At 41.7% G+C, this 14,704-nt stretch overlaps 1 protein-coding gene across 2 annotated transcripts; it reads left to right on the top strand.

Moving 5' to 3' along the window:
• The first annotated feature begins 41 nt into the window (after positions 1–41).
• Positions 42–6,270, top strand: THAP5 (THAP domain containing 5). Of its 2 annotated transcripts, none has more exons than XM_030960078.1 (3): positions 42–230; positions 4,045–4,234; positions 4,870–6,270. In XM_030960078.1, the coding sequence occupies exons 1-3, from the start codon at positions 148–150 to the stop codon at positions 5,800–5,802; spliced, it is 1,206 nt and encodes a 401-aa protein (XP_030815938.1). In that variant the 5' UTR covers positions 42–147; the 3' UTR covers positions 5,803–6,270. The 2 variants fall into 2 exon arrangements, with proteins under 2 accessions (XP_030815938.1, XP_030815939.1); XM_030960079.1 differs by lacking the exon at positions 42–230 and adding an exon at positions 269–546.
• Positions 6,271–14,704: the final 8,434 nt, after the last annotated feature.

The raw sequence follows: 14,704 nt of genomic DNA, 5'->3' as shown, positions 1-14,704 counted from the left end.
GCTGTGGGGAGGCGGTGCCGCCTCCGGCCCGGCCCGGCCCAGCCCGGCCCAGCCCAGCCCAGCCCTGCGTAGCCCAGCGCAGCCCTGTCCAACCCGGCCCAGTGCAGCACAGCCCGGCCCAGCTCAGCCCGGCCGGGGGTGGCCGCCATGCCGCGGTACTGCGCCGCCACCCGCTGCAAGAACCGCGGCGGCCAGAGCGCCAAGGACAAGCGCAAGCTCAGCTTCTACCCGTGAGTGGCCGCGGAGCGGGGCAGGGCCCGGGTGAGCGCTGGCCGTGGCGGCGGTACGGAGCCCCACCGCGGAAGTAAATGGCCGAGACTCAGCGCCACGGGTGGACCACGCTGGTGGTTGCCTTGGAACCCGTGCCTGCTCCCGGGAGGCTGGAGAGGAAGGACGCTGACCCCTGGGGGAAGGGAAGGTGTAGGGAATAAGGAGCGGACAGCTGAGACGTAATAGCACGCACCGTCCCTAGCACAGGACAGACGGAACTTGGGAGAGGGAGAGATGACATGGCAGCGTCTGAGGACTCTGGAATAGGTGCAGAGGGTCCGTGAAGTGAAGAGCAAGGAGATTCGACTAAAAAATAAAATTTGCACTTCTGACTCTGTGTCGCTGCTGCCTCTGTGGAAGCGATGTTCCATCAGGGCAGGCAGTAGGGGAGGCTTTGACTTAATGGTGAAAGGCCTTGTGTATTACGGTTTATATGCCTTGTGTATTACGGTTTACATGCCAGGAGAGGGCCCGGAAGAGTAAACAAGTAAAGATAAAATGATTCCTTAAAATTAAACTTTGCCACTAGAATTATTACCTTACCTGCACTGTGAACAGAGGCATTGCTGTTTGTTTGGAAGCAGCTGAGTTAGCTGGAACTTGGCTACTTCGGTTGACAAGAACCAGTTTGTGGTGGCTGCACTGTGCTGTGCAGACTCTGCATGGACCAGTCGCCATCGCAGGGCTGCAGTAACCTCTGCCCTGTTGTGGTTGCATGGCTGTCGCTTCCCAGGATGGTGAGTTATAAACAGTATTTCACAATCCTGAGAGAAGCACAATGCAGGTAACTAAATATGAATGTATTTGTGTAGAATAAAAGTATGGAACCATTTGTCAACAGAAGCAACTTAAGAAAAATTTGAAAAAAAAATTTTCACAATTAGCCTCAAAATCTGTTTTGGTAAAATTTATACCTCAAACTAGGTTTTCTTTCAGTTTCTGATTAGTCATAGTTATTCCAAGATCAGGAAGGCTGTGTAAGAATACCTACAGGCAGACTGCTTTGAAAGAAATTTTATTTTAGATTGAAGGAAGGCTTATTTCCCTGGCACATTTCTAACATGGAAAGCATCATAAAACAATAAGGAAAATAATTTATTTTCCCTTATGCTTTAGAGAGCATGTGTGTCACATGGATAATCAAAACAAGTTTGAGCACTGAGACATGTATACATACATATTCAAATGTATGGCTTCAGTATGGAGATAACTGCCAAAACTTAGCTGGTTCATCTAGCCTTAGAGTTGTGCTCCATTCTGAGTTTCATGCTCCTGTAGAAGGGATGCTGAGATTTGATTTATAGATTTCTCTTGCCTTATATTAGTGACTACTGCTGACATGAATTGCAAGTTTTATTCCCTTGCCTTTTACCACCACCGCAGAAGTCCTCTGCTACTCTGTGGTTGGGGTCTGAGCCCCTGCCAAACCCTTTGTCACCTAATCTCAACTGGCCTAACTGCTCTTCTTCGTTTTATTTCTTCACTTCTTTGACTTGTGTAGTGATGGCAGCTGCTAAATAAATTCTGTCTACTTCCTCTTTCCATTTCCCCTTTTTTTTGTGTCTTGTTTACACTAGAGAACAGATTCTGTTGATTAGTGAGGAGTTGTTGAAGCATGAGCAGGTTTTAGCAGAGTTGCCTTTAAGCTAAAATAATAACTTTCACTATCAGACCCTTCTCTTGCTACAGATTATTTTGTTTTCCATCTGAAGCTGGTTGGGTCTGGGTAGAGCAGCGGGTGCTGTGTTGTGAGGGTAACTGCAGTGGGAGCAAGTGTTCTCAAGGCCTTCTTGGAGAGGATGTGAGTCATGACATGACCTTCGATGAAAGGAAGCCATCATCTTCCTGGGAGACTTTTTTGGACCTCTGTACTGACAGCCAGGCTGAGCTGTGTTACCGAGGAGCATGCTCTGTCACACATGCAATACTGCACTGGCTGTACATCATCTAAGCAGGCAGGATTTGAAAAGCCTGAACCTCTAACTTGTCCTTCAGGGTTACTGTGGTCTTATTCCGTGCATTATTCCTTGCATTATCCCTTGCATTCCTGCAGATACGCAGAGCTGGGTGCATCAAACGCCTGCTCTGTTTCCTTGGTAGTTTGAAGACTTACATGGCAACAGTTTCAAAAGATTGGGAAACGGATAAAGACATGCACCTTTATGCTGTGAATTTCAGCACTCTGTCTCTCAAAATCACCTGAGTTTGCAGTTTTGGACCACAGGGCCTGTAAGAGTCTGCTGCTATGTGTGGCTTTTGGAGAAAACCTGCAGCTTCAGGGATTTGAGGGTGGGATCACAAAAGCAGAGATTTTTACCTTGTAATTATTGTTGCTCATGAATCTCAGGAATATTGTTTTCTGAACAGTAGTCACTTAACAGTGCTCAGAATTCAGCTTATGGTTTGAATGACACATACGTATCATATGTGGTTATATGCTAGAGTTAAAGTAAAATTAGAAGTACATTTCAAGTACCTTGATACTTGACTGAGTAGAGGTGAGAGACAAGAGTGGTCTGAATGTTCATGTTCCTGTTACCATCACTTCTTGACTGTGTATGCATCATAATAAGCTTTTAATTTCCCTTTCATTTGTGTATTGCCTGTCATTAAGTAAATTACATGTTGTCACACGTCACACACTTTCTTTTTAATTTAGTTCTCTTTCTGATGTCCAATCATTTGCATGTATTTTTAAAGTCAGGTTTTTTTTCTATGAGGGTGTATACTCATAATTTGCCTTTTCAGATGGGTTATATGATTGAAAAGTTAATTCTAAATTATAAAATATGATGTGTGCTCCTAACACTGTGAGAAAGTTTAATTGCTGAAACACAAAATATAGAAATGCTTTGCATCTGCATGCATTTACTTTTTGAACAAAATTTAAAGCCTGTACTGGAAATATTCACATTGCCAAATTATCTGACAATCCAAAGAGGGGCATGTATTAGGAGGTACTCTGTTAAACAGAAAATACTAGTTGTGTCAAGAAAGACAAATAAGCCCGAGAAATACTATTAATAAAATGAAGACCAGTCTTAACTTTCTTTAAATTATGTCTCAGTATTTCATCTCTCTTCAGTAGAACTGCTTTCTGAGCAAGTGTTGTAGGATCAAACCTTTCAAAACATCTTGGCCATGGATTCTGAAACCCTTGGCTAGAAGAAATCAGAAATTCTGCTTCTGAACTCCAGAGCAAATACCCAACTGGAAATAATGTATATAATGATTGGATTAACATGTATGTGACATGCAGATTAGCATTTAATACTTAACGTTTTTGAAAAAATGTTATTCTAATCTTTTCTAAAGGAAGGCTACCTTCTAAGTAACAATGAGATATTTTTATTTAAAACAAAGACAACAATAACAGGGATTTTTGTATATTGTTTGTCTTTTTGACTGCTTTAGAAAGATTCTTTTCGGCGATGGAGAGAGATGGGGAGACTGACTCGGTGATCAGAATCCCATTTTATTGTGGGATACAAGCACCGATGTACTATTTTAGGGAGACTAGTAATGTGTACTACAATGATTAGGTTAAAATCACATACACAAACTTATACATATAACAACATCTCTTGTTTGCAGATTTCAATAGGATTTTCTTCTTCCGGTAAACCTGTCTGATTAAATCTTCTTTCTAGATCTAATTCCTTCTATCTAGATCTAATTTTCAAAGTTCCATTTGCTTTTTGCAAGGCATTTTGTCTATTAATTCTCTTATGCTAATAAGGTCCAAAGTACTCTCTGTCTCGTGCACCCCAACAGATTCCCACTTCATGACAAAGAGAGACTTGAGAAGTGGCTGCGGAACATGAAGTGGGATTCCTGGACTCCAAGCAAGCACCAGCTCCTCTGCAGTGATCATTTCACCCCCGATTCCCTGGATGTGCGGTGGGGGATACGCTACTTGAAAAACACCGCTGTGCCAACCATTTTCTCTTCCCCAGATGATGAGGTAATCTATGTCTATCCTTTTTTTGTTTTGTAGGATGAAGCTAATCAAGTATTGATGTAATACAGATTTTCTAACCTGTCAGATAATCATATTTTATTTAAAAAATAGAATTCCTGTCCATCAATACAGTTTGTCAGCAGGGCTGACATAAAACAGGTATGTGATTGCATAATGTAAAGGAAGAACAACTTTGCCTAGTTTGATTGGAGATTCAATATCGTTTTTAACTGGAGATTGCAGAAGCATTTACTATAGAAAATGTTAAATTTCTTATGAGAATAATTACTGTATCTTGTGTAAAACAGTCCAAATTCTCTAGAGTTTGAAAAAATCCATAATAAAACAAATAAAAAACTCCAAACCACAGTAAAAAAAATAAACCAAAACTAAAAACCCAGACACTATTATTGCTTTTAGAGCTTTAAAATAGTATTTTTAAATGTAGGACATGAAGCAAAGTTGTGCAAGATGCTTACATGAATTCTTGGGTCTCTGATGTAATTTTTAAACAGTGTTCATCTAAATCCTTTTGCAATACCATGCTATGAAATGAGATCTGCCTAATTTTTTAATGCTCAGTGATTTTCTTGTTACAAGATGGTGAATTTGTTTTTGTTTTTTTTTTTCTCCTCCAGGAAAAAGATTCTTCACAGAACAGTTCACAGCAGGTACAGAAAAAAGACCAGGAAGAAACAAATGTTGTGTCAGAGGAAGTATCGCTACCACTTGAACCTTGTACACCAAACAAAAATTCTGTAATTGCACAAAATGTAGAGGAAAAAAAAGTGGTTTGCTCAGCTGCACTGAGTGAACCTTTACAAATTCAAAACCCGCAGCTTCCACATGAAGGTGGCTTTCAGGCAGACCATGTCATCCTTGATAGTTCATCTAGGCAGTACATACATCAGCCTAATCCTATTCTGATGACAGCAGCAGTCCAGAGCTTGGAGGCTACCGGTGTTCATACTTCTATAGACGATCCAGGAGGTTGTACAGCTACAGTCCTGCAATTTACAGACCCTGACTGCTTGAATTCATCTCTGAAACTGAACAGTGCTTTAGGATCAGTTACTGACTATGCAGTTGAGAGTTCTGTCCCTCATGTGGTCTGTTCTGAAGTGCAGACAAGTGAAGATGCAGTTTTACTGAGTACAGTCACACAAACTATTGAACAGTTCAGTGGAACTGAAGAGTCTGTCATTGCTATTATTATGCCAGCTGAGGGTCCAGAAGAGCCTGGAAGAGTAAATGCTTCTTTCCCACCTGTTAAAGAAGAGTTTCTTGACATAGAGGAGACAGAAGTGATTGAATATGACGGAAATGAAATACTGCAGACTGAGCATTCATACTGCAGACAAGACATAGACAGAGATCACCTTTGGCAAAAAATTTCAAAACTCCACTCTAAGATAACTTTACTTGAAGTGCAAGAGGTAAAAACTTTGGGGAGACTCAGGTCCTTGGAAGCTTTTATTAGACAATTGAAGCAAGAAAACCTGCTTTCTGAAGAAAAGCTGAAGTTGGTAGAAAACTACTTTACAACACTTGAAGTGACTATGATACAGTAAAGGCTTTCAGTTGATGGTTCTCAAATATCTTTTTAACCTCTTTGACTGTACTTTTGGACAAATTAACTTTTTTTCCAGTTGAGGTGTTTTAAACATCTTATGAAAATCATGTGAATAGCATTCTTTAAAATGTTACATCAAACAAAGCTAAGTGGTAGAATGTCTGTAAAACATGATAGGCAATTAAAATTAAAAAAAAACCTGAATTGGGCGGAGTTTTCTTAAATGTGTGAATTAAGTCAGAATAAGATAATTTAACCCTTTCTTAGCTGCAGGCTTCTCTGAAACATGCGGTGCCTGCATTGGGTTCAGCAGTAGAATGGACAGAATAAGCATACAGGATGAACAATTATATATGTACATTGTCATATGCATTGTCCAGTGAGGTCAAAATTGCTCTTTAGTTTTCTGTTCCTCTAACATTTCTTCTGATAGTTTTTTGTATGCTTTGATCTTATTAAAATTGTTTCTGCATAAAGGGTGTTTTCTTTCCATTTATTTCTAGAAACAAAAATTCTCATAAGAATATGGTTCCAGTGGACAGGCCCATCTCAATTTTTTTTGTTATGGTTCAGCTCAAGTGGAAAGCAATCTTAATCACAGATGTATTTGCTAGTTAGTAAAAGGGAAAGCTCTATTTAGTGAGTGCTGTCTGCACTGATCCTGTTCCAGCCTGCAGCTTGGTAGTGCATATATCCTTAATAATACACTGAAGGAAACAATGTTCTGCAGAGCAGGTTGGTAGTGAAAGTTAGCAAAATTTTACTTAGCAAGAAACAGAATTACAAAACTAGAAATTAACTCCCTTTTCCTGATTTTATTAATTATTTCTAGTGCATGGGTTGTCACTATAGTAGACAGATACTATAATTCATTTCAAGGAAAATTAATTTACTTAAATACTTTCTGCTTATTCTGTCAGTGTGCCTTGCTGTATGCTCTAGTACAGTGAAAAAGTCCTGCATTGTCTGGTTCCTGACTTGACATCATAGCTGTGCTAGGTGATCCTTGTTACACCCCTTCCAGCTGAACTCTTGTATATAATACAAGAGTATTATATTCTACAACCATTAGAATTGGTTGAGGATGTGTTTTTCTTTATTCAAAATGGTGTCATCCCCACCACCCCAAGTTCAGTCTAGGATTGGAGCAATGGGTTCCTTTTCAATATTTTTTATATTGTCTTTTACACACTTTCTAAACTGTTCTGGTAATCTTTTCATAAGGAATTGAGAGTCAGTTTACACTAGCTACAAAGCTGGCCTTCAACTAGATAATAAGTTCCAATTTCAAAATTTTTGAGACTTGGAATATCTTGAAGTGCAGAAGTTGGGCTGCTAAAGCACAGTGCTGTAGGAGGTTAGTCTGCATTGGTAACCACTGATGAGGCTTGCTTTGTCCTGCAACTCGTTAACTTCTTTCACCTTGAAGCACAGGCTGTTCTTGGTAAAATTGCTAAAGGACAAAGGTCCCTTACAATGTGGTGAGTTATTTACCATGTCTCTGACTCACTTATTTTGCCCTCCCTGGAACAAGAGAACATTCCTGTTCTGCCTTGTGTGCTATGAAATCACAAGGGGTGTCCTGTATACAGTGGAAACATTGCTGCCATATCTGATCCCATGCTGGGAACATTGTCCTGGTGGCCTCTCTGAACTGCACATTTTGTAATGTTTTACAAAGTAAGAGATCTTTCTAAGTGATTTACAAAATGCTATATGAAATACCTAAATGGTTTGGCAATTTTAGAAGTCTCATGAATGTGCTACAAATCCTTTGCTAATGCTGTATATTTTAAGACTGACAACCCATTTCAAAAGTTTACCGTAGTCCTTGAATGGCAGTGAGTACTCAGACATGGCAAAAGTGTTGCAACACCATAAGCTCTTGTCTCAGCAAAGGTCTATTCCCCCCAAAATTTTTGGGGTTTAACATGGGATTTTCATTGCTGATATATTTCTACTTTTACTAGTGGCTTACAGTATTTAAATTGAGAATATTTTTTGTGGCATAAATTTCTTTAAACATGGGGAAAAACCCAAAATGTTGAATTTCCCCTTTTATGGAGTTACTTGAGTTGACTTTGGCCAGATGTCAGGTGCCCACCAAGCTGTTCTATCTCTCTCCTTCCAGCTGGACAGGGAAGAGAAAACAAGATGGAAAACAACTCATAGGTTGAGATAAGGTAGTTTACTAAAGCAAAAGCTTTCTCTCTCTTTGCTTGTGTTTACAGACACACAAGCAAAGAGAGAGGAAAAGAAGGGGTAATTCTCTGCTTCACATTGGCAATGACATTCAGCCACTTCCCAGAAAGCAGCGCTTCAGCACACATAGGGGTTGCTCCAAAGGCAAATACTGTAAATAACCAATTCCTCCCCTTCCTCATCATTCCCTTAGCTTTTATATGTGAGCTGACGCCATATGGTATGGAATATCCCTTTGGACTACTTGAGTCAGCTGTCCTGGTTGTGTCCCGTCCTGGGATCATGCCCACCCCTGGCCAGGAAGCTGGGGAGACTGTGCTGATGCTGTGCCAGCTCTGCTCAGCTGCAGCCAAAACACTGCTGTGTTACCAGCACCTTTGCAGTTACCAGTGTACAGCACAGCACTGTGAGGGCTGCTCTGGAGAAATTAACTTTGTCTCAGTCCTAGATTATAGCAGAAAAACTCAGTAACTCAACAAGCCTCTCACGAGGTCTACAGATTTCCCTTCAAAGTGTGTTTTGGACCAATGGGCCCAGGGTGGATAAATTTATTTAAAAGTATTCAGCATTACAGTTGGCTGCTGCTGCTGACAGGAAGGTATGTCTGGGTGCTGTGCTTCAGTTATACGCTAACCCTGAATTATGTGAGCTAATTACTACAAGTCAGTAGAAATAGCATGTTGAGCATCAACAAACCCCTCTGATTTAGCTGCTACATGTGCAGTGCAATTTCAGTGTTTCCTAATCATAAAGTGCAGCCCTGCACACACACAATTTTATTTCACTAAGCTTTATGGGCATTTGTGCTCTATATTACAGTGGAAACTGCTTCTGTAGAGTTGCAGCCCTGCATCTGAGTAGTGCACTGAGTCATCATCATTCCTTTTTGTAATGTATCGGGCTCATCTTGATCCAAGTCAAATGTGCATGTTTATCTTTTCAATAAATATTCATTTACATCAATTTTTTTAAAAATCTTTTGACTGTCCACTTCCACTGATGTAACCAATTACTTCAACAGTACATATTTAACAGATGCAATCTGTTTTCTTAAGTCACCTGTTGAACTGTTTGGCTCTATTTCTTTTCCACTGGCTACTGTAGGAGTTTGGCTTTTGCTTTCTCCTGGGCTTTTATTTAAATTCCACCAGTTTTATTAAATTTACCAACAAAAAGTGACATTCTGTCTGGAATAAACTGGTGCCCATTTACCGTGATTTTCCATCTTCTGAATTTATCACTCTCTGTGAAATTTATCTCTCATTCTGAATGCAGGGACAGCTACAGGGGATTTTTTATTCCTCTCAGACTAACAGCTGTCCAGAGTTTCTTTTTTGTGCTTTCTTGCATCAGAGGTGCAAATATTGACTGCACTCTTGCATGCATCACAAGCATTCCTTAGAAGTCTGTCTAGATCTCTCATTCAATGTCTTTGATCTTTTTTTGCTTTTTTTACCACAGTGAATTTGTAATTATTCCACTTACACCACTTGCCACCTAAACTCTCTCTGCCTGCTGATGAGAAGCGGTGAATTAATTCCATTTTTTGATTTGCTTGCATGTATAGCTTTTGCTTTCCCTGTTAAACTGTCTTTATAATCAACCCACAAATTCCCTCACTTTTATTCTTCTGATTCTCTCTCCCCATCCCACCAGGAAGGGTGTGCAAGTGGCAGCACAAGGCTTGCTTACGTTCTCACTGAGGTTTAACAATGACACACACTTTGTTCCTGATTGCTTTATGCACGACTCGATGCCTCCTCTCCCTGGATGATGCCACTGAGCTGCAGGTTAATGTCATACACACAAATCCATGTCCTGTGCTTCAGCCAATCCAGTTCTGTCTCAGCAAAGCACTAGGACAGCTTAGCAGCCCTTCCCTGTCACAGAGACGTGGTCTAACACCCAGGGACCCCATCACACACCCAGGGACCCCAATCACACACCCAGGGACCCATCACACACCCAGGGACCCCAATCACACAGCCAGGGACCCCAATCACACACCCAGGGACCCATCACACACCCAGGGACCCCAATCACACGCCCAGGGACCCCATCATACACCCAGGGACCCCAATCACACACCCAGGGACCCCATCACACACCCAGGGACACCATCACACACCCAGGGACCCATCACACACCCAGGGACCCCATCACACACCCAGGGACCCCAATCACACGCCCAGGGACCCCATCATACACCCAGGGACCCCAATCACACACCCAGGGACCCATCACATACCCAGGGACCCCATCATACACTCAAGGACCCCAATCACACACCCAGGGACCCCATCACACACCCAGGGACACCATCACACACCCAGGGACCCCATCACACACCCAGGGACACCATCACACACCCAGGGACCCAATCACACACCCAGGGACACCATCACACACCCAGGGACCCAATCACACACCCAGGGACCCCAATCACATACCCAGGGTCCCAATCACACACCTAGGGACCCCAATCTCTCACCCAGGGACCCCATCACATCACCAGGCCAGGGTTTATGCTGGCAGCATTGTCTGCACTCCATGGACTCCTACAGCCATAAATACCTAATTATGTCAATGGCAGTGGTAAGAGACTGCCTGGCAGAATGTCTTACTTCTAAACCCACTGAAAAAGTGTTGAAATTTCTTTGCTCTTAGACTTTTTAAAGTCTTTAAGGCATTAAAGTCTTACTCATAATGACAGTAGAGCAATGAGATCCTGAGCCTGCTTTTGTGAGAGGTTGCAGCTGCACAGTAACAGGCTCTACAAAAGACCCACCTCCTTTCTGGGCAGCCCAGGAGACAATTTGAGCAGCAGGAGGAATTTTTTAACCACCCAGGCAGAACTGGACAAATTCCACATCCAACACTGAGGAAAGGCATAAGACATAGGCGAATGGCTTGGTTCCTTTCCATAGATTCCACAAGCAGGAAGCCTCTTGCTGTGTTGTAAGGCTGGAGCAGAACCAACAGCTGCACACTGGGGCCTGGTGAGACACACAGGGAAACGGGAGGAAGGAGTGGGCCTGGCATTGGCACTGACAAAGGTGCTCCTGTGAGCATCTCTGCACCACTGCAGCGCCAGTTGTGGGTGCTGTCTCCCTCGTTGTGTTCCCAATGCCTGGCACAGCTCAAAACTGCAGAGAAAGCCAAGTAATGCACTGGATGTCATGATCTGCCAGCACCAAGGCAAGAGGGGAGAGAAACAGAGAAAGGGAAAAGGGCAAATTACATGCTCATTAATTACTTTAAAGTGAGCTTAGATTTGGACAAAAAATATATTATCCTTTGTTCATTTATGAGACAATTTCCTGACTTACTAACACTAAATTTCTGCAACCTCAAGCAGATCTCTGTACATGCTTTAGAATTTTATTCCCACTTAGAAATAATCACTGCTCTATTTTCTCCTTTACTAGAACCAGTGTAATGGATTTCTAATTTACCATTTACCGCTGCCAAGATATGAGTTTCAGCCAGAAGATTTTCCACAAAGAAAACAGTAAGAGTAAAGCATCTAAACAGACGTTTTCCAGTAAATATATCTCTTGGCATTGTTAAACATTATGGGGTACATTGCAAAAAGTCTATCACTGTTTAAATACCTACCTTTCCTGTAAAGGATTGGCACTTCTGATGGCACAAGAGCAATTTAGAAGCCTTTTTCACAGACATTCAGGAAGGTTGAACCATAGAGATGCCTACGGAATGTATGCATATTTCTATAGAAAAACAGTATTTAGTGCATATAACTAAAGCAGCAGTGCTCCCTCTAAACAGCAGGTGGTGCTACGGGATCACTCTGTAGACGTGAAATAAAAAGTATTTTATTTTTATTCTGTTGTTGATTAAACATCTGCAAACAGATGACTATGCGGGGTTTGGGGATTTTTTCCTGATTTCAGATGCATGTTTAAATTTCAAATGTAGCTTTAATAAGGAAGGGTAGTGTATGAACAAAACAGTGTGACATTCTCTTCAATCTTACAGAAATAAACCCTCAGACAAGAGGAAACTCATTTATATTCTGAACATAAAACATTAAATTCGAGAGCCTTCTGCTCAAATGAATAGCAAAAAAGAAGAAATTTATTCACTGGCCTTACGTGGAGCATGATTGCATTCCTCATTTGTTGAAGTGGGTCAGTGATTACTGTTTGAATCCCACAAACAGTTTAGTGGTGCTTATTTGCATATAAATCAGGATAATAGTGTGAGTGTTTAATCACATCCTTCATCAGGGGTGTCTGGTTTGCTGCTCAAGTACTGCAGCCATGCTTTGAGACTGGGAAGATGTGTGCACAACAGATTATGTGTGACATATTCCCCTCTGAATTTCGCTGAGAATATACAGCTTGAGATGACCAGAATAGGGGAGTGTTGGTTGTACACATTCAAGTAAGTTTCTTCCTTTTTTCATTGTTACTTTCAAAATGTTAAAAAATATTTGGGCATTACAGTAAAGGTTAGAAGTACACATGTGATTCTCTGAATGAAAGGAATGGGGCAGCAGCAGTGGCACTGCAAAACCAGAGAGTGAAGGGATATGTATCATGGCAACAACTGCCTTCAAAAGCCTAAATGACCCTCAAGGCTGGTGGGGCCACGTGTTGCAGTTTCTCTGAGTCCTCAGCAAGTGGTGGTCAGCCCCTCCACCACAGCCTCCTGAAAGAAATCTTCTCACCTGACTGGAGGTCTCCACCATGAGGTGCACCACAATTAAGCAATATTTTATATGAAGAAAAAGAAATTAACTAAGTAAATGTCTGTTCATCTACTGAATATAGCCAGGGGATGTTCTAGACAAATATTTCAGATTTAGATATATATATATCTTATAAATACCTAATATAATATAAATACCTAAGTTCCCTAATATAGATCTCACCTGTTTCCAAATGTAAATTACTTTTAGTTCTCAGACAGGGACTAGTTAGAAAAACTAAAGTCTAACATGAAGGAGTTGGGCACAACAGTCTTTCAAAATTGTGCCTCAAGTTTCCTGTACAGCCAGTGACAAGATGAAGATCTTTGAAAATTCTAGAAGGGATTTTTCTCAGTTATTTCATTTGTACAGATACAATCCTCTTTTTTTCCTTAAGATTTTGAAAGACACCTCTATCTCTGTAAGAAATTTGTAGGAAAGTAGGAAAACTGATTCACCAGGGGCTGCCTTAGTCAAATTATGTCAAAAGCAGAAGTCTTGGTGCTGCAAAACATCCTCACATGGTGCACATCAGTTATGAGAGCGCTGCCTTCCTCCATTAATAGTACAAACTGGTTGCAGTCTGACACATTTGACCTCTGACAGCCCCTCTGGCCTGAAAACAAACTTGTTGCTGCTATAGCTGCTCTCTGGAGTGGCAGCAAACACCACGAGGGGTCCTTTTCAGCCATGTCTGCTTGGGTAAGCACATTATAGAGCACAAATACCAGCAGTCTGACCTTCGTTCCGAGCCAGTAGACTAAGAAACCACTAGGCTTTAGGAGCTCTCAATGACGAGAATAGCTACTGGTTGGAGATAATAAAGACATGAGAGGGATAGTTTCACAGCAAGCAAAATATATAAAGCCCTTTAGATCCTATGCTTAGCAGCAGCTATTATTAATCTTACATCAAATTTCTTTATTCAGTGTTTTATGTAGCGAGAAGTCCTGTACCACGTAAGGCTGGCTCTAGCTGGAGGGTAGTAACAGACTAACTCCTTTTTAATATGTCATCCTTTTGTTTTGGCCTGACTAGAGTTAATTTTCCCCTCAGTAGCTGGTATAGTGCTACTGAGACTGTAGTCATTTTTTGGATTCATGATGAGAATAGTGTTATAACTCAGTGATGTTTTAATTGTTGTGAAGCAGTGCTTAGCCCCAGTCAAGGAGTTTCCAGTTTCCCGTGCTCTGCTAGGGAGGAATTGTACAAGAAGCTGGAAAATTTGAAATATTTGAACTGTTCTTATCTCAACCCACAGGTTTTACCTTTTCTTTTTTTTTCCCAATTATCTCTCCCATCCCATGGGGAGCTGAGGGAGGGAGCGAGCAGCTTCATGGTACTTAGCTGCTGTCTGGGGTTAAGCCATGGGATGGAGTGACAGCCCCATATTGCCTCAGTGCCCGCTGACAGACTATGAATACTCTCAGAGCACTGAATTAACCTCCCCAGGGCTGGCTCCAGCAGACTGACAGGCTGTTTGCAGGAAATGGTGAGTGTTCTGCTGCTGACAGATAAGGATGAGTACAACTCATGGCTCTTTTCAAGCCAGAGCCCCAGCCAACATCTGTAGAAAGGCGTCCCCACCTCACTGGCAGTGCAGCAGCCCCTCTCTGAGCTTCAGCTGTTTCTGAAGTCCCTTAACAAGTGGGGGGACTCTCTCCAAAGGAGCTCAGCTTCCCACCTGGTACAGAAACACTGCATTTTCCCACTGTGAGGAAAGCACACATTGAAGGTTTGGCTGGCTCAGAGGACATCTGCGTTGACCTGAATCACAGCTCAGACCTCCAGCAGGGACTTGACAAAGAAGCAAAACCTGGATGGATGCTGGCTTATATTCCTTTATTTCCTTCCCCTTACTGTAGTGAAAGAGGAGCCAATAATCTGAGACTTTGAGACTTACTGGGGTAGGAAATCTTGCAAGGGAAAAAAATATAGATAATGAACACAAAACTACATTTTATTTATGAACAACATTATTAGA

The sequence above is a fragment of the Camarhynchus parvulus genome, chromosome 1A, assembly GCF_901933205.1.
Source record: "Camarhynchus parvulus chromosome 1A, STF_HiC, whole genome shotgun sequence".
Lineage (NCBI taxonomy): Eukaryota > Metazoa > Chordata > Aves > Passeriformes > Thraupidae > Camarhynchus > Camarhynchus parvulus.
The sequence above is the reverse complement of the archived record's forward strand: the minus strand, read 5'-3'. Positions and strand labels throughout refer to the sequence as shown.